Consider the following 26,793-nt stretch of genomic DNA (forward strand, 5'->3'; position numbering starts at 1 on the left):
ATGCTGAAGTAAATTCAATGTACCAGGGGCTACTGGATATTGATTAAGAACAGGAAAGCTAGGTGATTTTCTTTCCCTCCCTTGTCTGGGACAAGAAAACTTTAATGTCCCAAACACTGCCTCGACTCAGGATAGACTGGGTAAGCAAATGTGGTGTGGTCCCCAAAGGTCAGCCAGTGTGGGTCCCGAAGGTTGGCCAGTTGGCAAAAGTGGGTCCTGGGAAAGGAAATTTGAAAAACACTGTTCCAGAACCTTTATACACTTTTTAAAATTATTTTATATTATGAACATTGAATTGTTTTTAATCAAAAATAACTTTTTTTTAAGCAGTGCAAGTTTTTTGTTTTTACATATAGGCTGAACATACCGTGGGCAGCATGGTAGCATAGTGGCTAGCACTGTGGCTTCACAGCACCTGGATCCCAGGTTCAATTCCCTTCTGGATCACTGTCTGTGCGGAGTCGGCACGCTCTCCCACAGTCCAAAGACGTGCAGGTTAGGTGGATTGGTCATGCTAAATTGCTCTTAGTGTCCAAAAAGGTTAGATGGGGTTATTGGGATAGGGTTGAAGTGAGGGCTTAAGTGGGTCGGTGCAGACTAGATGGGCCGAATGGCCTCCTTCTGCACTGTATGTTCTATGTTCTAACAATATAGACATGAAATGATGCAAACATGGTTTTAAAGAGAAATCCCAAGTCAGTGTTCCATGAAATGTCAAGCCATTTTAACAGTGATGCTGAGAATCTTGCCAACATTAAGCCACCCTCCAATCAGCAGATTGGGTGGAGAGGAGTAAGTAACGAGGCTAGTATTTGAAGAGCAAGCCCCAGTAGGCCAGAATACTGGGAAAGCAGATGCTGCATAGTGTTGCAATGTAAATTGTTGCTGTTGTGGTGTCATGATTTTTAGCAAATCTTTCAATATTTCTGAAAATATATTCTGTGTATTGACAGACTAACTCTATCACTTGCTTCCTCTTTAGTTCATTCTCTTGGTCTGAAAATATTTTACCAGATAATAACTGGCATATTTTCTTACCCGACAGTCTGTTTTCCGATGGTAATTATTTGTGACACTTAATCTCAACTAACAACTTCTGAAATGGTAGCTAATGAATTCCACAGATTTTCCTGGAAAAACTCTCTGATGAAGAAAATCTTTGTTTGGATAATTCCTAATAATTTGTCAATTTAGGCATATGCATTTATTAGCTTTTCAACTCAATTTTGACAATTTCTTTACCCCTCCTCCTGAAAGCATATTCCAGCCCAAAACAGCATTGATAAATATAGCTTATAAATATAGCCCTCAGTTGATGCATAATGTATACCTAAAGGAATCTTGAAAAAAAATGAAACATTGTGTTACTTTATCCTGTCCCTTCCTTAAATATCTTCTTTCCTTACTCCTACTGTTAAAAATAATTTTGCTGCCTTTGGCAACTTCCAACCTTTTTTCACATAAAATGCTTCTGTGAATTTGCTGCTTTGTACGGAATGCTAGAGAATGGTCTACTGACAACACTTTCCCCTTCTCTTCCTTAGTGTAGAAGAAGTGTTTTCTTCCTGCTCTCCCTTCTCTGTTGACCCAGATGAGATTATGAACTGCATGGTCAATTGCAGACACACAATATGTTCAACCAGCTTGTGGTAGAGTTCTGATGTTATGGGCCAGGGTTTAGAAAACTCCAAAGTATATTATAGAGTTCACCTGACCTGCAACTGTTTATTGATTTTGGCTACGATGAGCACAAGAGCCTGCTTTTCAGGTGTTACTCAACAGACTTCTTAGGCGCTTTTAATAATAAAAAACAAGCTTTATTCTAAGAACTTAGTCAACATTCGTATAAACACACACAGCAAGAACTTTTATCAATTACAAACACAAAGACCCTACACAGCTACAGTAATCTATGTATAACCCTTAATGAATTCCCCCTTTACTGTTCCAATTCAATAACAAAATCCAAGTAAAACCAGAAACACCTTTTCAAAGGTGTGGCCCAGCACACGGCATTCTTACTGGTATAAGACTTGACATTGGTGCTCTGTTCCCCTTTTCAAACAGTGGATTTGAATTCCTTCCAGGAAGCAATTATCTCTTACCAAATAGTCTGGAATAGCTTTTAAAATGGAGATAGAGAAAAAACATTTTTCCAACCTGTGCAGTTCAAACCAGTCCGAACTCAAAGCAAAAGTAAAACAGAGCCACAGCCCAGTTCCATCCACACAATGACATCACTAAAGCCATGTGATGAGACAAAAGCCTTTCTTAAAGGGACACTCACATGACACTTGTCTCATCAGCCAACTGCATCATCTTGTAAGATCTACAATCTATGCTACTTACTTTAGTGTCTCTCTTTGGAATCCTAGTGCAGTTTCACCATTCAATGTATATTTTGTTTGATATTTTATTTATAGTTGGTTGATTTAGATTCTATGGATTTGCATTTACACATTTTATGTCTTCAATTATAATGCTGTCGTATTTTCAAGACATTTGTACGATTCTAGCTTAATAAAGCCAGAACAGACTGACAGCTCGATTGATCAAAAGGAATATCACTAAAAAAATACATTGACTTCTTTGAGTCTCTGCTGATGTTGTGTTGTGTCATTTTTCTTTCATGCAGATGGCTCGATTATTCTACCACAAACCACAATTTGCTATTTTAGATGAATGTACCAGTGCAGTTAGTGTGGATGTTGAAGGTTATATCTACAGCCACTGCAGAAAGGTAAGCCATACTACAGGAGAGAAATATGAAATAAAATGCTATTCCCAGGCATAAAGTAAATGCAAGCAAAGAGCAGAATCTTTGTAAATTCATTTTTATACCGGAAAGAATTCTGCTCAGTTGTAAATAAAAATGTCTTGCATTTAAGATTGGCATTTAGACTGTAAAAATTGTTTTATTGTTAATAGAATGTACTGATAAATTGGAGCAAAACCCATGTAAATGTGATAGAGTAGATTTTGTGAATGAGCAGGATTTTACATGCAAGGAGTACTTTAAAGGATTTTGGGTAGAGATCACTGGTTTTTCTGTCCATTTGGACATTTGGGGATGGTCAATAAATGCTGGCCAGGCCAATGATGCCCACATCCTGGGAAAGAATAAAAAACTCAGCAGGGCGAATAGGAATTTTATCCGCAATTGAATTTCTTGGTCCACGTGATCACTTGAGGATGTCATTGAGGAATTTTCCAGATTATTTTTTCTCTTATTAGCCCGAGTTTATTCTCTCTCTTAAACCGATCCTAGGAGATTATGCGGCCGTGCTGGAGGGGAGGGATGGAAAGTATATGTTTGTAATGCTCCTTTCATCATGGTTGGGGCAGGCTGGTCCTTTCCTGCTAAATCAGTTTTGTATGTCACATATGCAATTCCTGCATCTTAACATCTGCACAGGGTGGGCAAATTTGTAAAATCTATCCTGTGTGAATTTGCTTGGAAACCTCTTTTTGGAGGTGAACTTCAGTGACATTTTTCTATTTTACACAAATTAATGGGTCTTAAACATAACAACATATTATATGGGGGCCAGTTTGCTCAGTTGGCTGGACAGCTGGTTTGTGATGCAGAACAAGGCCAACAGCACGTACCGGCTGAGGTTATTCATGAAGACCCCGACTTCTCGACCTTGCCCCTCGCCTGAGGTGTGGTGATCCTCGGGTTAAATTGACACCAGTCAGCTCTCCCCCTCAAAAGAGGAAGGTAGCCTATGGTCATCTGGGCCTATGGTGACTTTACTTACTTTTACTAATATTACATGCAAGTTTGCAAGTTCTTTTGTACAGAAATAAAATTTGAAGAATGGTAGAAAGGGCAAATAATATATCAAAAATAATGGTTGTAATGATCTTTTGGTCAAGCCATCAGGGACATTAAAATGTATGAGATGCCTGCCTAAGTAATCATAATAGATGCTCTTTCCATTAGCTTTCAAGAATATATGAGGATGAATTTGGTCTTTGGTAAAACTTTAAAGTGATCAATCAAAAATTGGCAGCTTGTGTTATAGAACATAGAACAGTACAGCACAGAACAAGCCCTTCGGCCCTCGATGTTGTGCCGAGCAATGATCACCCTACTCAAACCCATGTATCCACCCTATATCAGCATGCTTGATCTTCAAGATTTTACATTTCCCACTATGAGTCTTCATGCATAAACACTTTGCAGTGATTTCTTTTTAATATGCTTTTAGAAAATGCTGCCATATTTGTTAGACTTTTTAAAATAAATGTTATAAATTATCCCATTATTACAACTTCTGCACAGTCCTCTCTCAGATGGACACTCTTTAGTATTGTGCCCCATATGTTGACTGTAATCTGTATCTTTTGTGTTAAAGGTTGGCATTACTTTGTTCACTGTGTCACACAGAAAATCTCTCTGGACTCACCATGAGGTTGGTACTGTAAAGCTGGGTGACTGGGTATATATTTTGAAAAGCAATAAAATAAAATCCAGAAAATAAATGGGTCAATACTTCCACTATAATAACAAAGAAAGGATCCTCACATGAGCACATTAAGCATTTAACAGTATAATTTTAAACAATTGCATTTCGAGAGGCTCTATTTGGAAGAGAGCCCAGCAAACCGGATGAGTGATGTGTAACCCTAATGTAGAACTGAGTTACATTAGATTGATTTTATAAAAAGACGCACAAATGTAGGCACAGAGACATTTTAATTGCTCGTGAATCAAATGGTTTCCAAAGAATCTGTATATCGCCAGAAGGCATATCAACAGATACAGTTGAACAAATGTTATCCACAGATAGCAAAGAGTAGCACAAATGCGAAGTTTTTTCTGCTTTTACCATGTGAGTCCAGATCTCCACTTCTCGGCCTCTCGCACTGCATTTCTACATGGGAAATGATTATTGCTCAGAAAGGAGAACTGTGTGAGATTTATCAAAGTTGAACACAAAAGCAAGATGTTGCAGTTGCTGGAAATCTGAAATACTCAGCAGGTCAAGCATTCAAGGAAAAACAAAGTTAATGTTTCCTTTTTCTTCAGATGAGGATTCTGCAACCTCCCCCACCGGTCGACCAGACCCGTCACTATATCTGTCCTATCTCTCCCCCTTCCTCCTTCTAGAAAAATGATAAGGTTCCACATCCTCACCTTCAACCCCACCAGGCCTGATTCAACAGATCATCCTCCTTCACGTTTGCCACCTCCAGCATGTTGGCAAAATCAAAAGCAACATCACCTCCTTTCAACGTTCCAAAGGGACCATTTCTCGTTCGCCTCAACATTCCCTTCTCTTCCCAGGGCACTTTTGAGTGGAAGCGCAGGAGATCCAATATCTGCTCTTTCACTTCCTTCCTATCTGCTTACCGTTCAAGTCCTCAAGTACACATTCAGGATGAAACATCAATTTACATGTACAGTAATTTCCTGTTCTAAGCTGCCCTCCTTTAAATCAGCCCATTAATAGGACTGGTATTCATGTTTAGCATTGTGGGTTTCATTTTAATGTTGTGTTGCTCCAGGTCTGAGTAGGGTTTTATGATCTGATCAACACCATTTTAGAGCAGCGCGCCCCACTTCTCCACCCTTTATCTCACCGTCGACACTCCCTCTCAACGCTGACATGCCCTCTTGCCGACCTGTTTGCTACCGACCCTTTGTCTCTTGAAGCTGAATAATACAGGGGTTGGATGGCTTGCACCCCCGATAAGCAAAGTTGGGCGGGCTTAATAAGGGCCAAGTGGAACTTCTGCCTCTCACTGGGGAGGAAGTCCTGGCAGCAGCCTTTGGCACTGCTGGCAATGCAATAAGGAGGATGAAGGCCCATAGATCCCCGAAGCTGGTAACTCCAGAGTATTGAGCAGGGAAGGCTTGGCAGAGCAGGGAGAGGGTTGGTGGAGCTGTTGGGTTTAAGGCTCAATGGAGTTATGAAGAAAGGGAGGGTTCCTTCTTTGTTGGGTTGTTCCTCCATCTGCAAAGGGCAGACTGTGAAGATCAAACCCTGTCGTCCTTCCAGCCCTTTGAAGAAATTATTTTAAAAATTGGGCTACCCGTGCTGCCCAGCCTCCTTGGTAACAAGTTTTTGAGACATCTTATTTGAGGTACACCGCGCATATTTCTGGACTGAAAGTGGTGGCCTTAAGCCCATCTATGAGTTTGCACGATATACAGCGAGTGATGATTTTGTAGCCATTATCCCGTAGGATGGCTTTGATGCACACCCTATCTTCAGCATCACGCTTGCCTGGTGAGAAAATGGCTCGGGGCCCTATTTCGAGGTTGCCAATAAGGCTATAGTCACAGCTCGTGACACTGTAGAAATCCAACTTGGACATTGACCAGTGACGGTAGGTCAAATTTGTTCAAATTTTTGAGCAACAGGTGGGGCTAGCTGTTGATACGGCTGGTCTGATACCCCGACTATGGCCTCCTGAGGGCCCGGATTCAGTTCCACGTGCACCACTTTAGAGATTACCCTAAAAAACCTCCTTCCAGTAATCCTCCAGCTTTGGACAGGACCAAAACATATCAACGTGGTTTGCCCCCCCGCCTCCCCAGCCTCCCCAAACATTCACATGCATCTTCTATCCCAACAAAGAGCCGGCTCATCCTCGCCCTTGTAAGGTGTGCTCTATACACCACCTTCAGCTGTATCAGCCCCAACCTCGCACATGAAGTGGAGGCGTTTACCCTCCGGAGCACCTCACACCAGAACCCCGCCTCCATACCCTCTCCCAACTCTTCCTCCTACTTTGCCTTGATCCCTTCCAACGGGGCCTTCTCTTCCAAAATAGCCCTGTAAACCACCGATACTACCCCCTTCTCCAGTCCCCATTCAGCACCTCCTCCAGCAATGTGGAAGCTGGCTCTATTGGGAAGCTCTGTATCTCCTTTCTGGCAAAGTCTCGAACCTGCATGTATCTAAATATTTCCCCCTGCTCCAGCCCATACTTCGCTCCCAGCTCCTTCAATCTGCAAACCGGCCCCCAAGAAACAAATCATTTAGTGTCCTAATTCCTTTCTCAGCATTTTCTGTTTTAATCAAAGTTTAAGTTCATTATTATGATAATACACAAGAAACATTCCACAACTCTCAAGCAGTGACCATCTCCAACAAGAGAGAACCCAACCATCTCATCTTGACATTCGATGGCATTACCATCCCCAATATCAACATACTGCGGGGTCACCATTGACCCGAAACTGAACTGAACCAACCATCAATGCAATAGCGGGTCAGAGGCTGGGAATTCTGTAGAGAATAACCCACCTCCTGACTCCCCAAGGCCTGTCCAACATCTACAAGGTACAACTCGGGAATGATGGAATACTCTCCACTTGCCTGGATGAGTGCAGCTCCAACAACACCTAAGATGCTCAACACCATCCAGAATAAAGCAGCCCGCTTGATTGGCACCCCATCTACAATTTAAACATTCACTTCCTCCGTCACTGACACGCCTTGGCCGCAATGTGTACCCTCTAAAGAATGCACTGCAGCAGCTCACCAAGACTCCTTCAACATAACATTCCAGTCTGTGACTTATACCACCTAGAAAGACATGAGCAGCAGACACATAGGAACACCACCACCTGCGTGTTCTCATCCAAGCCACACACCATCCTGTCCTGGAAATGTAACTTCGTTCCTTCACTTTTGCTGAATCAAAATCCTGGCCTCATTTAAATATCTGATACCCAAAGATTGCATTGCTCCAATAATTAGGGTCCTCTCATTTTGCTTTCTGCATTTCGAACTGCAGACCTAAATAAGAGGCACATTGGACTTTGCATAAACGTTGAAACATCGTTCAAGTTCTAGGCAGTTTGGTAGCAAAGCCATACTTTGAAACTTATAAGTTCTTGAATAGAACTTTAGATTGTTATGCAAATATTTAAGCAACTTAAATTCTTACTGCTCTACATCCAAGTATCTCCCTTTACAGATTGAACAAAGCTGTTAATTTGAAAATTAAGTAGATAATGATCCTCGGACGGGTTGCCTTAGTGTTATAACCCACAAGTATCTTACAGGGTGGAAACAATTAACTTCCCTGTGAACCTTGCAGAATGCAGGCTCCCCTGTTAAGCGGGCAGTAGACCTCTGAACAATGTTTAGTTGGAGGGTATATAAAGCTAGCCAGTTAGGGCAGACCAAGTTGGGATAATACCATGTGATGTATATAATCGTTATTGTAAATAAATTAAGTTTCTTTGAAATACTCGGTGTGGACCCCTCCGTGGCCTTATAAAACATTGTAATATTTTACAGTAATACAGTGGGTAGTTGTGTGTGATCACAAAATATTGCGTATCCCTAACATTTCTTCTAATTCATTATTGTTGATATCCCTTAAAAATAATTCATTTCAGCTGTGCATTTCATTTATTTGACACTTCTAGGTGATTAATGACATATTTATTTTTGTTCACAGTATTACCTGCACATGGATGGCAGAGGGAATTATGAATTTAAGCCAATTACTGCTGATACAGTGGAATTTGGTTCTTAAGCTCCGTCAATTTGATTATGGCAGACGCAGACTGAATTGCAGAATAAATCTGTTCAATATGCATTCTCTTGTACACTAACTTAATACTTCAAGTCATAATTAATGTTAGTTTTAAAAGTACTGTAAAAATGAATAATTACACTGATTAATTTGTAGTGTTGTTGAGAGCTGTATATTTGGAAATATTAATATGGAGACTCATACATCTAGTAAAATCTATCTAGGAAATGTTGTTTGAATTAATTCATACCCTAATTAAGATAAATTAAAATGTTTTATGTACAGTACAAATGATGTAACCTAGGAATGCACTACATAATGGCATGTTCTTGATATGCAATAATTTGATATCTGCAAGTCATTTCCTAATGTTTTACAGAAAAAATAAATGTTAAAACATTTCACATTTTATGTGTTCCTGCATTATGACTGATTAATTGCATTGCTGGTCAACAAACCATTATATTTAGAGTGTAACATCTAGTTTGGATCATTAATTATGAAAGCAGTTCACTCATTGGGAATAGCATCTGTGAGGCAGATGGGCACAAAGATCTCTCATTAAAAAAAAAATCTCTCCAGCTGGATGATATCATAGATATCATAAAATTTACAGTGCAGAAGGAGGCCATTCGGCCCATCGAGTCTGCACCGGCTCTTGGAAAGAGCACCCTACCCAAGGTCAACACCTCCACCTTATCCCCATAACCCAGTAACCCCACCCAACACTAAGGGCAATTTTGGACACTAAGGGCAATTTACCATGGCCAATCCACCTAACCTGCACATCTTTGGACTGTGGGAGGAAACCGGAGCACCCGGAGGAAACCCATGCACACATGGGGAGGATGTGCAGACTCCACACAGACAGTGACCCAAGCTGGAATCGAACCTGGGACCCTGGAGCTGTGAAGCAATTGTGCTATCCACAAGGCTACCGTGCTGCCCATTTTGCTTTAAAACCCATTTTGCTCTCCATCTTAAATCAGACACAAGTACGAAACATTGCAGCAGTCAAACCTATCATTAAAAAAAGTACAAACGTATTAATCCTCCGTTCTCCCCAGTACACTGGCACATGCAATATGAAAAAGCAACAAATTCACTTCAGGGTGTCCCCATTTCGAATGAGACCAAATGTGAATTGGCTTCAGAATCAGCAGAGCGCCCACAGTATTTATTCCAGTTAAAAACGGTCAGCCGCAAGTGAAAGGTGCAGAAACCTAAATGGTTCTGACAACAAAGTAGAAGAGCGGCCACTTCCTCCGGTAACATTCTCTCACCACAGAGCCGACTGCAACCTCCGATTGTGACGCAGTGCCCCTCTCGCTCCAGGGATGACCTACCTGTCCAGTGTCATCGCAACTTCACTGGCTACATTTTAAGGGGACTGCACTCTCCCATTTATGAGCGACTGATTTTGAGGAGAAGGGCAACTTTTCAAGGCTCGGAAGTGCTTGTTGTGAAGAAACTCTGAATCAGTCCAGTGGCTCGTACTGACCACTTGGTGCACGATTCAAAGCTCATGGAGCGGCTGCTCTTTCTCTCGGAAACAGCGCGCTACAATTTTCTGCTTTGAGATGTAATGAGTTCCGAAACGAACCAAATCACAAGTGGAAGTTGGTCTTCACCGGCGGCGTCCTGATTAGTCTCTTCCTGCAGCGAGATCATGGACCCGTTTAACCGGGTGCTTCACTTGGTAATAGCTTATTTGCAGTTGGCGATGTCATTTCCCCAAAGAGGTAAATTGGGTCATTTCACTGGAATCCTATAATTTTATTTATTTGCTGGCCTGTTTGTGTGTACTATCTTTAATAAAGTAAAAGCATTGTGCATGGCAAATTATCATTGCCAGTTTCGGAATTACTTCATCCACAGAAAACTAATAATAACCTTGATTTTTAAAAATACATTTAGAGTACCAATTCACTTTTTTCCAATTGAGGGGCAATTTAGCGTGGCCAATCCACCGAGCCTGCACATCTTTGGGTTGTGGGGGCGAAACCCACGCAAATTCAGGGAGAATGTTCAAACTCCACATGGACAGTGACCTAGAGGCAGGATCAAACCTGGCACCCAACTGGAGCTCCTCACAGACCGCATGGTTCGGTTGGAGCAACAGTTGGATGCACTCCGAAGCATGCAGGTGGCGGAAAGCTTCATAGATAGCAGTTATATAAATATGGTCACACAAAACGTGCAGCCTCATAATAATCTTTATTAACTAATCTTAAGATATAATTGTAAAATATTAAATAATTTAAATATTAATAAATACACAATGTGCAAATAAAATTGCAAACCTTTTTTGTGTACCATTCAATTAATGTGTGCTCAGTAAAATCAGTAACAAATATATTTGCATTGTGATACATGTTATGTTTCTGTTGACTTTTCTGCTTTAAACACGCAATAATTTTCTACAAATGCTGATGTTGTGGTACAAATTGGTACTAACGACATGGGCAGGAAGGGGAATGAGGCCCTGCAGCAGGACTTCAGGGAGCTAGGCAGAAAGTTAAAAGGCAGGACCTCAAGGGTTGTAATCTCGGGATTATTCCCTGTGCCACGTGCCAGTGAGGCTAGAAATAGGAAGATAGGGCAGCTAAACAGTTAGAGTCGGAGGGTGGGTTTCAGTTATGTGGACCACTGGGAGCTCTTCTGGGACAGGTGTGACCTGTATAATAAGGATGGGTTGCATCTAAACTGGAGAGGCATAAATACCCTGGCCATGAGGTTTGCTAGTGTCACACGGGAGGGTTTAAACTAGTATGGCATGGGGGTGGGCATTGAGGGAGAACTAGGGAATAGGGCCACTATGGCTCTGAGGAAGAGCAGACAGGGAGATGTTGCTGAAAACAGCGGGACTGGTGGCCCGAAGTGCATATGTTTTAATGCAAGAAGTATAACAGGTAAGGCAGATGAACTTAGAGCTTGGAATAGTACTTGGAACTATGATGTTGTTGCCATTACAGAGACCTGGGAAGGACAGGATTGGCAGCTAAACATTCCAGGATTTAGATGTTTCAGGCAGGATAGAGGGGGAGGTAAAAGGGGCGGAGGAGTTACGCTACTGGTTAGGGAGAATATCACAGCTGTACTGCGGGAGCACACCTCAGAGGGCAGCGAGGCTATATGGGTAAAGATCAGGAATAAGAAGGGTGCAGTCACAATGTTGGGGGTTTAACGACAGGCCACCCAACAGCCAGCGGGAGATAGTGGAGCAGATAGGTAGACAGATTTTGGAAAGGAGTAAAAGCAACAGGGTTGTTGTGATGGGAGACTTTAACTTCCCCAATATTGACTGGGACTCACTTAGTGCTAGGGGCTTGGACGGGGCAGAGTTTGTAAGGAGCATCCAGGATGGCTTCTTAAATGTAGATAGTCCAACTAGGGAAGGGGCGTTACTGGACCTGGTATTTGGGAATGAGCCTGGCCAGGTGGTAGAAGTTTCAGTTGGGGAGCATTTCAGGAACAGTGACCGCAATTCAGTAAGATTTAAAGTGCTGGTGGACAAGGATAAGAGTGGTCCTAGGGTGAATGTGCTAAATTGGGAGAAGGCTAATTATAACAATTACAGGCGGGAACTGAAGAACATAGATTTGGGGTGGATATTTGAGGGTAAATCAACATCTGACATGGGAGACTTTCAAATGTCAGTTGAAAGGAATTCAGGACCGGCATGTTCCTGTGAGGAAGAAGGATAAATATAGCAAATTTCGGGAACCTTGGATAACGAGAGATATTGTAGGCCTTGTCAAAAAGAAAAAGGAGGCATTTGTCAGGGCTAGAAGGCTGGGAACAGACTAAGCCTGTGTGGAATATAAGGAAAGTAGGAAGGAACTTAAGCAAAGAGTCAGGGGAGCTAAAAGGGGTCATGAAAAGTCAGAAGGAACTTGAGAAAGGAGGCAGGAGAGCTAAAAGGGGTCATGAAAAGTCATTGGCAAATAGGGTTAAGGAAAATCCCACGGCTTTTTGCACGTACATAAAAAGCAAGAGGGTAGCCAGGGAAAGGGTTGGCCCACTGAAGGATAGGGGAGGGAATCTATGTGTGGAGCTAGAGAAAATGGGCAAGGTACTAAATGAATACTTTGCATCAGTATTCACCAAAGAGAAGGAATTAGTGGATGTTGAGTCTGGTGAAGGGTGTGTAGATAGCCTGGGTCACATTGAGATCCAAAAAGACGAGGTGTTGGGTGTCTTGAAAAATATTACGGTGGATAAGTCCCCAGGACCTGATGGGATCTACCCCAGAATACTGAGGAGGCAAGAGAGGAAATTGCTGAGGCCTTCACAGACATCTTTGGATCCTCACTGTCTTCAGGTGATGTCCCGGAGGATTGGAGAATAGCCAATGTTGTTCCTTTGTTTAAGAAGGGTAGCAAGGATACTCCAGGGAACTACAGGCCGGTGAGCCTTATGTCAGTGGTAAGGAAATTACTGGAGAGAATTCTTTGAGACAGGATCTACTCCCATTTGGAAGCAAGGGGTCGTATTAGCGAGAGGCAGCATGGTTTTGTAAAGGGGAGGTCGTGTCTCACTAACTTGATGGAGTTTTTCGAGGAGGTCACAAAGATGATTGATGCAGGTAGGGCAGTGGATGTTGTCTATGTGGACTTCAGTAAGGCCTTTGACAAGATCCCTCATGGCAGCCTGGTACAAAAGGTGAAGTCACACAGGATCAGAGGTGAGCTGGCAAGATGGATACAGAACTGGCAAGGTTATAGAAGGCAGAGAGTAGCAATGGAAGGGTGCTTTTCTGATTGGAGGGCTGTGAGTAGTGGTGTTCCGTAGGGATCAGTGCTGGGACCTTTGCTGTTCGTAGTGTATATAAATGATTTGGAGGAAAATGTAACTGTTCGGAGTGCTAAGTTTGCGGACGACACAAAGGTTGGTGAAATTGCGGATAGCGATGAGAACTGTCAGAGGATATAGCAGGATTTAGATAGTTTGGAGACTTGGGCAGCGAGATGGCAGATGGAGTTTGATTCGGACAAATGTGAGGTGATGCATTTTGGAAGGTCTAATACAGGTCGGGAATATACAGTGAATGGTAGAACCCTCGAGTATTGACAGTCAGAAAGATCTTGGTGTACAGGTCCACAGGTCACTGAAAGGGGCAACACAGTTGGAGAAGCTAGTCAAGAAGGCATATGGCATGCTTGCCAGGGCATTTTCGTAGTAAAATTGGCAAGTCATGTTGCAGCTATGTAGAACCTTAGTTAGGCCACACTTGGAGTATAGTGTTCAATTCTGGTTGCCACACTGTTAGAAGGATGTGGAGGCTTTTAGAGAAGGTGCAGAAGAGATTTACCAGGATGTTGCCTGGTATGGAGGGCATTACCATGAGGAGAGGTTGAATAAACTTGGTTTGTTCTCACTGGAATGAAGAAGGTTGAGGGGCGACCTGATAGAGATCTACAAAATTATGAGGGGCATAGACAGAGTGGATAGTCAGAGACTTTTTCCCAGGGTAGAGGGGTCAATTACTAGGGGGCATAGGTTTAAGGTGCAAGGTTTAGAGGAGATGTACGAGGCAAGTTTCTTACACAGAGGGTAGTGGGCGCCTGGAACTCGCTGCCGGAGGGGGTGGTGGAAGCTGGGGCGATCGTGACGTTTAAGGGGCATCTTGACAAATACATGAATAGGATGGGAATAGAGGGATACGTGACAATATTGAGTTCTTTACCCGTCAGTCCGGCCTGAATAAAACTCGAGATGGATTTGTAGGTATAGTATTATTTATTTTTAACCACCTTGCAAGGCTGACTCGCTCCACAGGGGCTCAGAACACACAGTCGGTCTTCTGAAGCCCCAGAACCGAGTGAAATCAGAGACAAAGTAATCTCTGCAAATATCATTCAAATGGCATCAAGTTTCACAACCAAGATTCCCATAGGTCATCCTATACACCTCCTGACCTGGCCATATATCCTGATTGGCTCACTTCGCATTCCTCAACCCTGGGCCTCTTGTTACCCAGCATCCTTTTCCCCATCCTCCACGAGGCGCCCCTCCCCCCCTTCCTGGCCATGCTTTTTGAATCCCTTTGTACTTTGTTTGTGAACTCACTACTATCAGACTGGCTCTATCATCTACATTATTGTAACTAATATTTTAACTAACTATTTTATATCACATCCGTTTGTTCAATTCCTCATTCCCTCCTTTTATCATTTCATGATAACCTATTGTTGCTTGTTATGCTTTTACTTAATTGCTCTGTTTTAATAACCGTTGCTCTAGAATCGCCAGGTATCTTTCTGATGCCACCACGAGGTTCAAGCCAAGTGCTGATCAATAACTCAATACACCAGTTAGTAAGTTTCAAATCAATACACATTTATTATACACACAGTCAATCACTACTCATGCATAAATTCTACTTACTAAACTATCACTGCTACTAAAGACCTATACTTAGCTTTCGAATGGCCCACCAGGTCAGAGGAACAATGGCCTTTGTCCGGTTCTGATTCTGCTGGCTTCAAACTTGTACAGAATAGTAGCTAGGAGCGTCTATCTCATAGCGTGCGTTGATCTGAGGCTTACTTGGTTGATGCAGCTGCTAGGCAGGTCTCTCCTCGCTGAGAGCCACGGTCAAGAGTTCTTTGAGAGCTGCCAAGAGAGCTAACTGAACGTGGGGACGCTATTTTATAGGTCCCAGGGGTTTCGCGCCCTTTTGGGCGGACCCCGGACTTGGTCCCAATTAATTGGACCAGGTCACAATCGTTTTCATCAATTTTCTCCAATACTGGAGTTGTTCCCTGATCATCGGGCGGGCCCTATGTGTCCGTTGGCCTATCTTTGTCCTAGCTCCCACTGGCGCCGGGGAGTCTGTCTTGGTCCCGATTGTTTCAATGTTTCTGATTGTTTCAGGGGATCGCTCATTAGTATGTAAATGGCTATTGGTTTCGGTTCTGTCTGGGTTCTGCAAATCTTAATACACAGGAAATCTTGCACCTGCTTGCGTTCCCTGTAGCTGACCAATTTTCCCTGCACTCTTTGCGGGCATCCATTTTGGAATCGGGACGTGGCCAACCCAGGTGGCTACACTATCGGTCCAATCCGTAGCTACGGCCCCTCATCTAAGAAGATTTGTTGCTGCATTTCCAATTCCTGTTGCAGCACCCCGTCATCCGCTGCACCCTCGTGGATCCTAACAGCCAAGATTCTTGGGGCATCTATCTGTTCCAGTGCACCCTGCATTTTACCCATCACGCATTTAAGGATGGCCAGGTAGACAAAGATGCAGCCGCATGCCACTGCTAAATACATGACCATATTTATCAACCAGTCCTTCCAACCTCCGAATCCCCAGTTACCCCAAGAGCCAGGGTCCTGCACACAATCCTGGTGATCCCGTATGCGATCCATAAATTTAGTGATGTTAGCGGTTAGGTCTTGAACTCCCATGATACACTTGCCCTGCACTATGGCACATACCCCACCCTCATGGGCCAGAAGATAGTCAAGAGCATACCGGTTCTGCATGGCAAACAACCGCAGCTTGGACAATTCCTTGGTTATTGCCCCGAGGGATCCTAAGGTTTTGTTTCCCAGGATGGTAAGGCCACAAATAAAATAATTCCTATCGCTGACCGCCAAGGAACCCCCCACACCTCCCAGTATCAAGACGCTCAGAATTCCCCATCCGGCTGAGTGGCCCCGGTTGGGTGCTAGAACCTGAGGGTTTTTCCAGTTTGCGCAGAATTCGGCTGAGACTGCCCAGCGTGCCAACTGATTGTGCAGTATCCACGCAGAGGGGCAGGGGACTGTGGTAGGGACTAGGGTCCCGATAGCAATTTGGCGGGGAAATGGGGGTGACAAAACATTGGTTGCTGTGCCATTTTAAAAAAGTAGTATCCTTGCTCCGTGTACAGGCTAGCATCACAATCAGTATATCGGTTGAGTAGGGATCCCCCAGTAGCCCAGTTTATCCAGCTTTGGAACACCCATTCGGGCCTCCTAGCAATGCAGAAAGCCCTAGTCCCAACAGTGATATGAGAGACATTCGCCCAGCCACAAAGGAGCTAGAGGCCGGCGTTCACTGGAACGCAGGTGGTGTTGTAACAGACGCATTGGCCAGACGCCTGAGTGACGTGACACCTCCTGTCCGTACAGGTGGGGAACAGACATGTTATATTCGTTTCCACCTTCACCAGCAAACAGCAATACCCCTCACTGCTGAAACAATTCTCGTATGACCGGGAGTCTCTATTGGGAGTGAAGTGGCTAGGTATATACGCCCTCCACTGTTGAAGCTTATCATACTGTGAGTGGGAATTATCCCGAGGAAGGGGAAGGCAAATAGCTGGTGGTGCTGAACCCGGATCGTAAGGAAGAGTGACTTGCTCGGGCGGTGGCTTGGAACGCTGACAATGAACCACCGTTTGGGGAGTGCCCCAAAGCGGTGAAACAGGAAATAACCTAGACACCGATGCAGGGTTTGGGTAGCAGACAACCTGTCCCTGGCGATATATGGGGTGGTAGATCTGGTAGAAGAGATTCATACTGCCCAGGTTTCCCTCATTCTGGGTCCTAAATGAATTAAGCATATCTCCTGATAACCTACGTTCTAGTTGTACCCCCCTTCTCACACGCTCCGTCCTCTCTCTAGTCCCCCTCTCTCTCTCACAACCTCTTCCTACCCTCTCCGCACGGTCTGACTTTACCTTTATGGCACCAATCTTAACACATCCAAAATCAAATTTACATGTACTCCAAAAACAAGGCAATGTCCATGCAATGCTCCCTTCCCATCGCCGGGACCGGTGCAATTGCTTCATGAGTCCTGCATTGTCCGTTAACCGGATGACCTTCCATGAGTCAATACCTTGTTCTCGTATATGGGGGCAGCGAAGAACGTCACCTCTGCATAAGTGAAATGTCCTTGTAGTTTGGTTGGGGTTACAGATGTAGATGATATTTCCCTTTTCCATTTCCGCCGCCGATGTCACTCCAAGCAAGACGAGGCCGAAGATTACACAGGTGGCGCGTATCCAACCCATCATGCTCCACACCTGGAAAACAGCGCTGGGGAAGGGAGGCAGGTTAGTGACCGACCTTTTTACAGTGGTGGAGGTGGACCCAAGCACTCCGCCCCTCCACTTTAACTGCAGTGGGGGTGGTAAGGAGAACTTGGAAGGGCCCCTCCCATCGTGGCTCCGACCCTTTCCGAGTCCAATTTTTGAACATGACATAACTACCAGGCTGCACTGAAAGCGAGCTATGTAATGGGGACGGTGACGGGTGAGCCATGCGGACCTGGCCATGGAGCTCCTTGAGGGCCTTAGTGAGGGTGAGAACATAGGTAGTCATTTCTTCAGTCATATGGTGAAACTGAACCAGTCTGGGAACATGCAGGTTCCAGGGAGTTTGAAGGGGCCTGCCATAAAGGATCTCGGCAGGAGAGAGCCGGGCCGGTCCCGCAGGTGTAACCCACAGGTGGAAGAGGGCAACGGGGAGCAACTTAAGCCATGTCAGTCCCGTGTCTGCTCTTAATTTAGCCAATTTCGTTTCGAGGGTCTGATTGTGTCTCTCAACCAACCCGGCCGCCTGCGGTCTGTACGCACAGTGTAGCTGCTGGCGTATGCCCAACTGGGAGCAGAACTCCTTGTTAATCTGTTCAATAAAATAAGGCCCGTTATCAGAATTTAACTGAGCTGGTATGCCGTACCGGGGAATGATTTCCTGCATCAGAACTTTAACCACAGTAGCAGCTTTATTATCGGTAGTCGGATACGCCACAACCCATCTGCTGAACACATCCACAATGACCAAGACATATTTATAACATTGACACCTTTCCAACTCAATGTAATCCATTTGGAGCGTCTCAAAGGAACCACTGGGCAACGGGGTTTGCCCCACCCCACAAAGGATACCTTTACCGGTGTTATATTGCTGACAAATCAAACACCGATTACTGATACTCTGGGCCAGCCCCTGCATTTTAGGGTGCCACCAAGTGTCCAGTAACAAATCACTAGTCCCCCGAGCCCCACAATGAGTTGCAAAGTGTACACATTCAATGACCCATAAAGCTAGCACATCAGACATACAAGTCTGATGTGCTGGCGTGGTCCATAAAGAAGAAACAGAATCATATGTACAACCTAACCATTTCCACATTTGTTTATCACTCTCAGGAGCGTCCTCCTGTAACCTTATGACATCTTGGATGGTTGACATTGGCTTGTCAGAGGCAGACCTATTTATTGCAGAACGTTTAGTCTGACTTAACATTTTAGGCACCATCACTTGCTGAGTTTGCGCGGCTGTCCGCGCTGCACAATCTGCTCGTTCATTACCAACGTCAACCGGGGTCTTACCGTTTATATGGGCAGCACATTTAATGACGGAAATCTGCGCGGGCATAAGGAGGGCCTGCAGTAGGTCATTAACTAAACCCCGGTGGGATATCTCCGTGCCGGCCGAGGTAAGGAATCCCCTATTCTTCCAGAGCTGTCCAAAGTCATGAACTACCCCTAAGGCGTATCGTGAGTCAGTGTAAATATTTACCCGGTGATCTGCCCCAAGTATACATGCACGGGTAAGGGCAAAAAGTTTGGCTTGTGGGGCTGAATAAGGGGTCTGAAAAGCGGCCGCTTCTAGGGTCAGGCCATCCTGATCCACGATTGCGTAACTGGACAGTCTCCGGCCAGTGGGGCTTATTAATGCACTGCCATCAACATACATAATCATGTCAGGTTGATCTAACGGAATATCGCTCAGATCTTCCCTTATTGTGGTAGCTTCCTGAATCAAGGCTAGATAGTCGTGGCCAGGCGCGTCTTCATGGTCGGGGGACTGCTAAGAAAACAGGCTGGATTGATAGTGGTACAGTATTTAAATGTCAGACGTGGATTGTTTAAAAGGTATATTTCATACCTATTCTGACGAGCTGCGGTAAGATGCTGAGTCTGCAGTTGCCCCAGTAGTGCGATGACCGAGTGGGAGCTATACACCGTAATGCCCTGTTGGAGAGTTATATTGGCAGCAGCCTGCAGACTATTGTATATCGCTGCCAGGATCTGGGTGCAAACAGGGTGGCCCAACGCCACTGGATCAAGTTTGGAAGAGTAATATGCCATGGGCCGTTGCTTATCCTCATGTTGCTGGGTGAGTACCGCTGTTGAACACCCTTCCAGAACAGTACAGTATATCTGGAACGGTCAGTCGTACAGGGGCCTACCGAGGGCCGGTGCTTGTAACAAGGCCTGCTTCAGGCAACGGAAGGCTTTGAGTGCCTCGGTGGTCAGAGTAAATTCCCCCCTTCACTAGTGTAAGGCATCAGCAGCTTTGTATAGACAGCGATGTTTGGTATCCACTGCCTACAATAATTCACCATACCCAGCCAATGACGGACCTCCTTGGCTGTGGTAGGGACGGGGAATTGGCATATGGGTTCAATCCTACTGGGTTCGAGACTTCTGTCTGTGGCTGTAAGTAAAACTCCTAAGAACTTGACCTTTGTCTGAGCCACCAGGACCTTTGATTGTGAAACAACGTAACCCAACGAGAATAGGTGGTTTAATAACTGGATCACATCATCCCTGTTACTGGGCTCGTCGGGACTCGCTACCAATAGGTCATCTACATACTGCACTACAGTGGAACCATGCTCCAATATCAAAGCCTGGAGTTGGGATCTGCAGACATCTGGAGAAGAGCGTAGGTGAGTTGACGAACCCCTGAGGCAGTCGGGTCCAGGTATACTGCTGCCCATTGTAAGTGAAGGTGTGGTATTGTGCAAAGCAAATAATGGCATGATGGGAAAACTAGTCAAGCTTCTTGGTACAATTAAATTTAAACTGACTTTGCATAACCTAAGGCACAAATACAAGCAGCCAAGGTCAACTTGACCCGAGAACTGGCTGACTCTAAACTCGGATAAAGCTCATTCGTCATAAGACCAGAGCATTCTAAATACACACGATAAGCTAAAAACTTGTCTCTTTCGGTACTTAAACAAGTTTGCTCCATTTCTTAAACATGGACCAAAAGACAAGATAATGATATGAGACCCCGAGTCCTCTAAAGGTCAACAAGGTGACGCCATTGTAACGATTATTACTTATGTTTTACTTTTGATCAAATTACTGACCAAGCTGTATTCATGTTATCTTGATCCTATAATGTATAAAAATTGTCTTATTCTTTTGTGATATTGCAGACTTGGAAGGGAACTAGCAGTTTGTACTTGACTGCCTTTCAACTCCAAGTCTCAGCCATACTGCTAGCAGTTGTAGTTAGTTTTGCTTACCTAACGAACCTTGTTTGAATCTTTCTATCACAGTCCAGAAGCGGGGAAAATATTGACTACGACAAAGGCAAACAAATATTGGCTTTCAGATGCGAGTGGAAGGGCAAAGAAAGCGTGCTGGAGGTCAACTATGGCGAAGACCCGGGCTCGAGCTGGAATTTGAGCCAGTATGTGGGCAGGATTAGGGATGAGAGCATGTAACGGTTATGCAATGGCACTGATTGAACGTAATTCCTGTACTAACCGGTACTGGTCTGGTTTGCCTGGTTTGGGAACTGCAAGTATGGGGGTGTTATATTCTGATTGGCAAGGGACCAGAATACCCTGTTGCAACAGCTCTCGGATTAATTTGTCTTTAGACGGGGCAGCTTGGGGTTTCAGGGGGTATTGCCGAATGGAAGGCAGCGTTACATGGTCCTTAATCATTACCTTAATGGGTGTAACATTTGCCTGTCCCACTTGTGATGGGTATTCTGCCCAGACCTGTGGGTTGACATATTCCAAGACGTCACGTCCCAGGTGATGCTGAAGTTGAGTGTTAATCGTTTCAGGGACCTCAAAATATTTTATGGAAGTGCCGTCTGGCAAGAGTTGAAGTGCGTACTCTGTTGGATCTGAATGATCCACTGCCCTCCTTACCATAGGCCCCAGATCTTGGCATGGTACTGGTCGTGGACTTGACGTGTAATATGAGGGCCGGCAGAAGCTGACTGTTGCCATAAATGTGGTGGTATTGTAACAAAATCGGCTGCACCTTCTTTTCCCGTGACTGTGGCTGTAATCTTGACTGGCCATTCGGTCCCAATTAACGGCCGGTATTTGTCCTCCAACTCCCTGTTCTGTCCGGTTCTGTCGTAGGCCAGGGTAACGCGATGCAGAGAATGTTCAATGTCCAACGTCCACCACTGGGGTGTGATAGAAATATAGCACTGTTGTCTCGTCCTCCATGATTGAACCGTTATCCCTTGGTCTCCGCACTCGAGCTGTAGCTGGAAGATACACAGTAAATCTCGGGCCAACAAGTTACAGTCCAATCCTGTAGTCACCACAAACTGATGATCTGTAGACTTATTCTCATAAGTGACTGTCACAGGATCAGAAATAGGATACTCAAATTGGAACCCCGACAAATGCTGGGTGTGGTCGGATAGTGGTAGCTGAAGTTCTGATTGCACTGAAGACATGGCTGCTCCAGTGTCGATTACAAATGGGTGATGTTGATCTCCTACCTGCAGAGAGATAATAGGTTCCCTGTCCGATTGGAGAGTCCTTATGACTAAATTAGCAAGTCAATCTTGTGTTGGGAAAGGGTTTGCCTGGGAGAAGTCGGTGTACCTCGTCTGTCCTACCCTTGGTGGGCACCCCCTCCTTTGGTTCGGGTATTCTCCTTCTGCTGCCTGTCTTTTAAAGGGGCATTCCTGATGCCAGTGATCTGTACGGCCACAATTAAAACATGCATTGTTCCCTCTATATCTGCCCCGTCCCCTTTTCCCAGTAGACCAATGGCCCCTCAGAGGGGGCGGCAGTTGTAAAGCTGTTGGTGCATACGGTGGGCCATAAAGAGGGGCTGTGGGTCCATTCAGGTGGGTTTGATATCCTCCCCCGTGTTGATCCACCCACCCAGGGTCACAATATTGGGGTTCCAGCTGGTAAGCCACTGTATCTGCCACTGGTTGGGGTCTCAAATCATCCTTTTTCATTACATACTCAGTCTAAATCATTGTAACTGAGCCTCCTTCCTGGCTTACACCCTCCTTTCAATAAAATCTGACTGCCCGGGCCATCTGGGAAGGGTCGTTCTCTGTCCAATTCATGTTATTACATTTCACGGCAGTAGCCACGGAAGGTGGTAGGCAATGCATTAACATAGCACAATATTGAGGGGAATTCTGACCATTTTGGTACAGCAAGTCGCCTGACTACCCACAGTAGATTTCATTACAGCATTCCAGAAATTCCTCTGGCTCCTTAGTCTTTTTAGGTTTGAGGTCTAAGATAGCAGCGACGTTTATGGGCTTTTGAAATGTGGCATTCAACGCATTCAGGATTTGTGCCCATCTATCATCGTCCAAGGCATGGGCTTGCTGAAGTGCGGTGTGGCTAGTATAATTCAAGTGGTTGAGGTGACTGCGGTACTCTGCTGGGGTTAAAACCTGCTGGACTAGGGCCCAGAGGTCCCTAGAATCAGCTTGATGGTAGAGATGGTAGTTCTCAGATAGTCCACAAAAGCAGCAGGAGATTTCTTCCTGTCTGGGATTGCAGCTATAATAGCCATCATCTCACTGGGTCTCCATGGGAAATAAACGTCTATCGTGGGCTGGGCTGCTGCTGTTGCAGCATCAGGGTTGGGTATTTTCCTAATCGGCAACTGTCTCAGAGTCTCACTAGGGGGCGCTTTAGCGGATTCCTCTGGCTCTTCAAAGACTTCGATGTCCTTCCCTTCCGATTGGGGGAGCTCCGTCTCCTCAGAACCATTCTCGTCCTGTTTCTTTGTTCTCATACTTTTCTGTCATACGGGATCTATGTGGTATGCGTAATTGTTTCTGGATAGAATCAGGCCCCTCTCTCATTGTCCGAGACCGGGTCCTAGAGCTAACTGGGCTTGTGGAACAGAGCTCCCCTTCTCTAACAGACGGTGAAGGTGCAGAAATAGGACCCAAACTATCAACCAAAGGGACTGGAGAGGCTGGCATGATTTGAATCTGGGATGCAGTGACTGGATATAAATTATGATACCCTGGTGGTTCTGGAATTAGTGCAGACAATGCTACTGGTGCAGTCGGGACTCTACCCGACAAGGTCCAATTCTCTAGGTCATCATCTGTCTCTGTCAATGCAAGGCCAGCCATTGAACTCCATTTTTTAAACTTGAGTCTGCCCCGCTAGGTGTCTCCCTCTCTTTACTTGCGCGTTTTTTGAATGCACACTCCTTTTTCTGGTTCCCCCTTCACTAATTGGAATCCCCATTTTAAGGGCATTTTCTTGCCAACTTGATAACATGATCTCATCCCTCTCATCTTGACAATATTGTCTCCATAATCCAATCAACTCTTTGGCCCGTACACTTTGGTGTTTCTTCCATATTTCACCCTGAACTTTTAAAATAATCTCCAGATCTTTAGTGCCCCCCAGTGGCCATTCGTCACCCAATTTCTTCCTTAAATTTGCTGACATTTTTCTAAAATCTCTCGCTTTATCTGGATAAATATCACATAATATTTGCAATGAACTGTTTGGATCACTCGTGTTATCCAAGCAATTCCCCATAATCTCGAACTAGTCCTCAAGACTGCGTTGTTTGCCACTACAGTCCAAGGATACAATTTTAGCTCAATCAACTATAGTTTCCAAAACACACGTGGAACTGAACTGTCCTTCCGACGTCCCATCAATTCCGCAATCAACCCTTAACTGAACTATCAATATTATGATATCCCATCAGTCTTTTTCAACCCTCAGTCGCACCTACATCGACTGAATTTTTTTCATTTTCTAATCCCCAGACTGACCTTTAATTTCGTCGAGACGATCTTTCCGTACCAACCGCGAGTGACCAGACCAATCAGACCATGAGAAAAGGGGAAAATCAATGTGGTCATTTTCCAGCTGCTCACATTGCGGGTCCATTTCCACTTTCCTTGCCCAACATCCGTCTAATCAGATTTCGCAGCTGGCCGGTGACCGTCTGGAGAAACCCCGGGTTTTCGGCACCAAATGACAATATGAGTTCTTTGCCCGTCAGTCTGGCCTCAATAAAACTCGAGATGGATTTGTAGGTATAGTATTGTTTATTTTTAACCAACTTGCAAGGCTGACTCGCTCCACAGAAGTTCAGAACACACAGGCAATCTTCTGAAGGTCCAGAACTGAGGGGCAGCAGGGTAGCATGGTGGTTAGCATAAATGCTTCACAGCTCCAGGGTCCCAGGTTCGATTCCCGGCTGGGTCACTGTCTGTGCGGAGTCTGCACGTCCTCCCCGTGTGTGCGTGGGTTTTCTCCGGGTGCTCCGGTTTCCTCCCACAGTCCAAAGATGTGCGGGTTAGGTAGATTGGCCATGATAAATTACCCGTAGTGTCCTAAAAAGTAAGGTTAAGGGGGGGGGGGGGTTGTTGGGTTACGGGTATAGGGTGGATACGTGGGTTTGAGTAGGGTGATCATTGCTCGGCACAACATCGAGGGCCGAAGGGCCTGTTCTGTACTGTTCTATGTTCTATGTTCTAAATCGGAGACAAAGAAATCTCTGCAAATATCATTCAAATGGCATCAAGTTTCACATACAAGATTCCCATAGGTCATCCTATACACCTCCTGACCTGGCCATATATCCTGATTGGCTCACTTCGCATTCCTCAACCCAGGGCCTCTTGTTACCCAGCATCCTTTTCCCCATCCTCCACGAGGCACCCCTCTCCCCCTTCCTGGCCATGCTTTCTGAATCCCTTTGTCCTTTGTTTGTGAACTCACTACTATCAGACTGGCTCACATCTACATTATTGTAACTAATACTTTAACTAACTATTTTATATCACATTCGTTTGTTCAATTCCTCATACGGACCCCGGAAGTGGAGAAGATTTTAGTTTAGTCGGGCAGCATGGTCGGCGCAGGCTTGGAGGGCTGAAGGGCCTGTTCCTGTGCTGTACTTTTCTTTGTTCTTGGTATTAAATATTGTAGTTAGATGAATCTGCACAGTTGACAACTGAAGATAATATACAACAAGGTAACAAAAGCAGACACCTTATCGCATGGTGTCAAATATGAAATCCATGGAAGGAGGCTATTCGGCCCATCGAGTCTGCACCAACCCTCCAAACAAGCACGCTACTGAGGCCCGCTCCCCCACCCGATCCCACTGACCCCCGTGCATTGATCACAGCCAATCCACCTAACCTACACATCTTTGGACTGTGGGAGGAAACTGGAGCACCCAGAGGAAGTCCACTTACACACGGAAAGAATGTGCAAACCCCACAGTCACCCGAGGTCAGAATCGAACTCGGGTCCCTGGCGCTGTGAGGCAGCAGTGATAACCACCATGCCATCCCATGGAGTTTGCCATAGGGAGGCATTGACATAGTGGTATTGTCATTGGACTAGCAATACAGACTCCCAGCAAATGCTCAGGGTTCGAATCTCACCACCACAGATGGTGAAATTTTAATTACATTTTTATAATCTGGAATTAAAAGTTGAATGATGACCATGAAACCATTGTCAATTGTCATAAAAACCCACCTGGTTCATTAATGATCTTTCGGGAAGGAAATCTGTTGTTTGGCATACAGGTGACACCAGGTCTCCACAGAAATGGGAAATAAATGCTGGCCCATAAAGGGAGTTTTAAAAAAATAATTGTTAAAGATTCCCAGCTCTGCAGTCAGCTCTGGTCTGTCCTGGCATTGGGACAGGACATCCCGAGTGCTGGGGGTGTCTGGGACATTCTCTGAGTAGGTTTATTGAGTATGACTGTGTCATGCTGTTGCTTGAGTGGTCTTCCAATTTTGGAAGAAGCCAAAGGAGGACTTTGCAAGGTTGACAGGGCTGGGTTGGCTGTTGTAATTTGCAGAGTCTATGTTGCGGCCAGTGGTCCATTCGGATTCATTCCTTCAGAATTCAGTTACGATACAACTGAGTGGCTGTCTCGGCCATTTAAGAGACACATTACTGTGTGTTTGGAGTCAGGCGGAGGCCACACCAGGAGCAGATTTTCTTCCCTGAAGGGAATTAGCTTGGGCCTCTGGATTACTAGTCCAATGGTGTCACCACGACAACACTGTCTCCCAATTCCTTGCATTAGAATTTTTTTAAATATAAATTTAGAGTGCCCAATTCTTTTTTTCCAAATTAAGGGGCAATTTAGCATGGCCAATCCACCTAGCCTGCACATCTTTTTTAACCCGGGTCCTCGGCGCCGTGAGGCAGCAGTGCTAACCACTGCACCACCATGCCCACCCCCCACCCCTTACATTTGAATTCTAACCTGAATTCAACATCTAGTGAGCTGAATTTATCATAATGAA

General features: G+C 44.9%; 2 protein-coding genes across 8 annotated transcripts in view; both read left to right on the top strand.

Moving 5' to 3' along the window:
• Positions 1-8,914, top strand: part of abcd3a (ATP-binding cassette, sub-family D (ALD), member 3a) — a 64,419-nt gene extending 55,505 nt beyond the window's left edge. Inside the window, exons 20-22 of the mRNA XM_038793881.1 lie at positions 2,636-2,740; positions 4,362-4,418; positions 8,428-8,914. Coding sequence (XP_038649809.1) covers positions 2,636-2,740; positions 4,362-4,418; positions 8,428-8,505 — 240 coding nt within the window. The 3' untranslated portion in view covers positions 8,506-8,914. The remainder of the gene's footprint in view (positions 1-2,635; positions 2,741-4,361; positions 4,419-8,427) is intronic.
• A 630-nt stretch (positions 8,915-9,544) lies between these two features.
• Positions 9,545-26,793, top strand: part of acp5b (acid phosphatase 5b, tartrate resistant) — a 46,491-nt gene continuing 29,242 nt past the window's right edge. Inside the window, exon 1 of one of the 7 annotated variants that reach the window (XM_038793886.1) lies at positions 9,545-10,247. Coding sequence is in view for 4 of the 7 variants with exons in the window: in XM_038793887.1 (XP_038649815.1) it covers positions 10,175-10,247 (73 nt within the window). In the remaining 3 variants the exon portion in view is untranslated. Of the gene's footprint in view, positions 10,248-24,433; positions 24,550-26,793 lie in introns of those variants that run through there. The other 6 variants (XM_038793887.1, XM_038793884.1, XM_038793882.1 and 3 more) reach the window with 6 other exon arrangements.

Source organism: Scyliorhinus canicula, chromosome 4 (genome assembly GCF_902713615.1).
Source record: "Scyliorhinus canicula chromosome 4, sScyCan1.1, whole genome shotgun sequence".
NCBI classification, from domain to species: domain Eukaryota; kingdom Metazoa; phylum Chordata; class Chondrichthyes; order Carcharhiniformes; family Scyliorhinidae; genus Scyliorhinus; species Scyliorhinus canicula.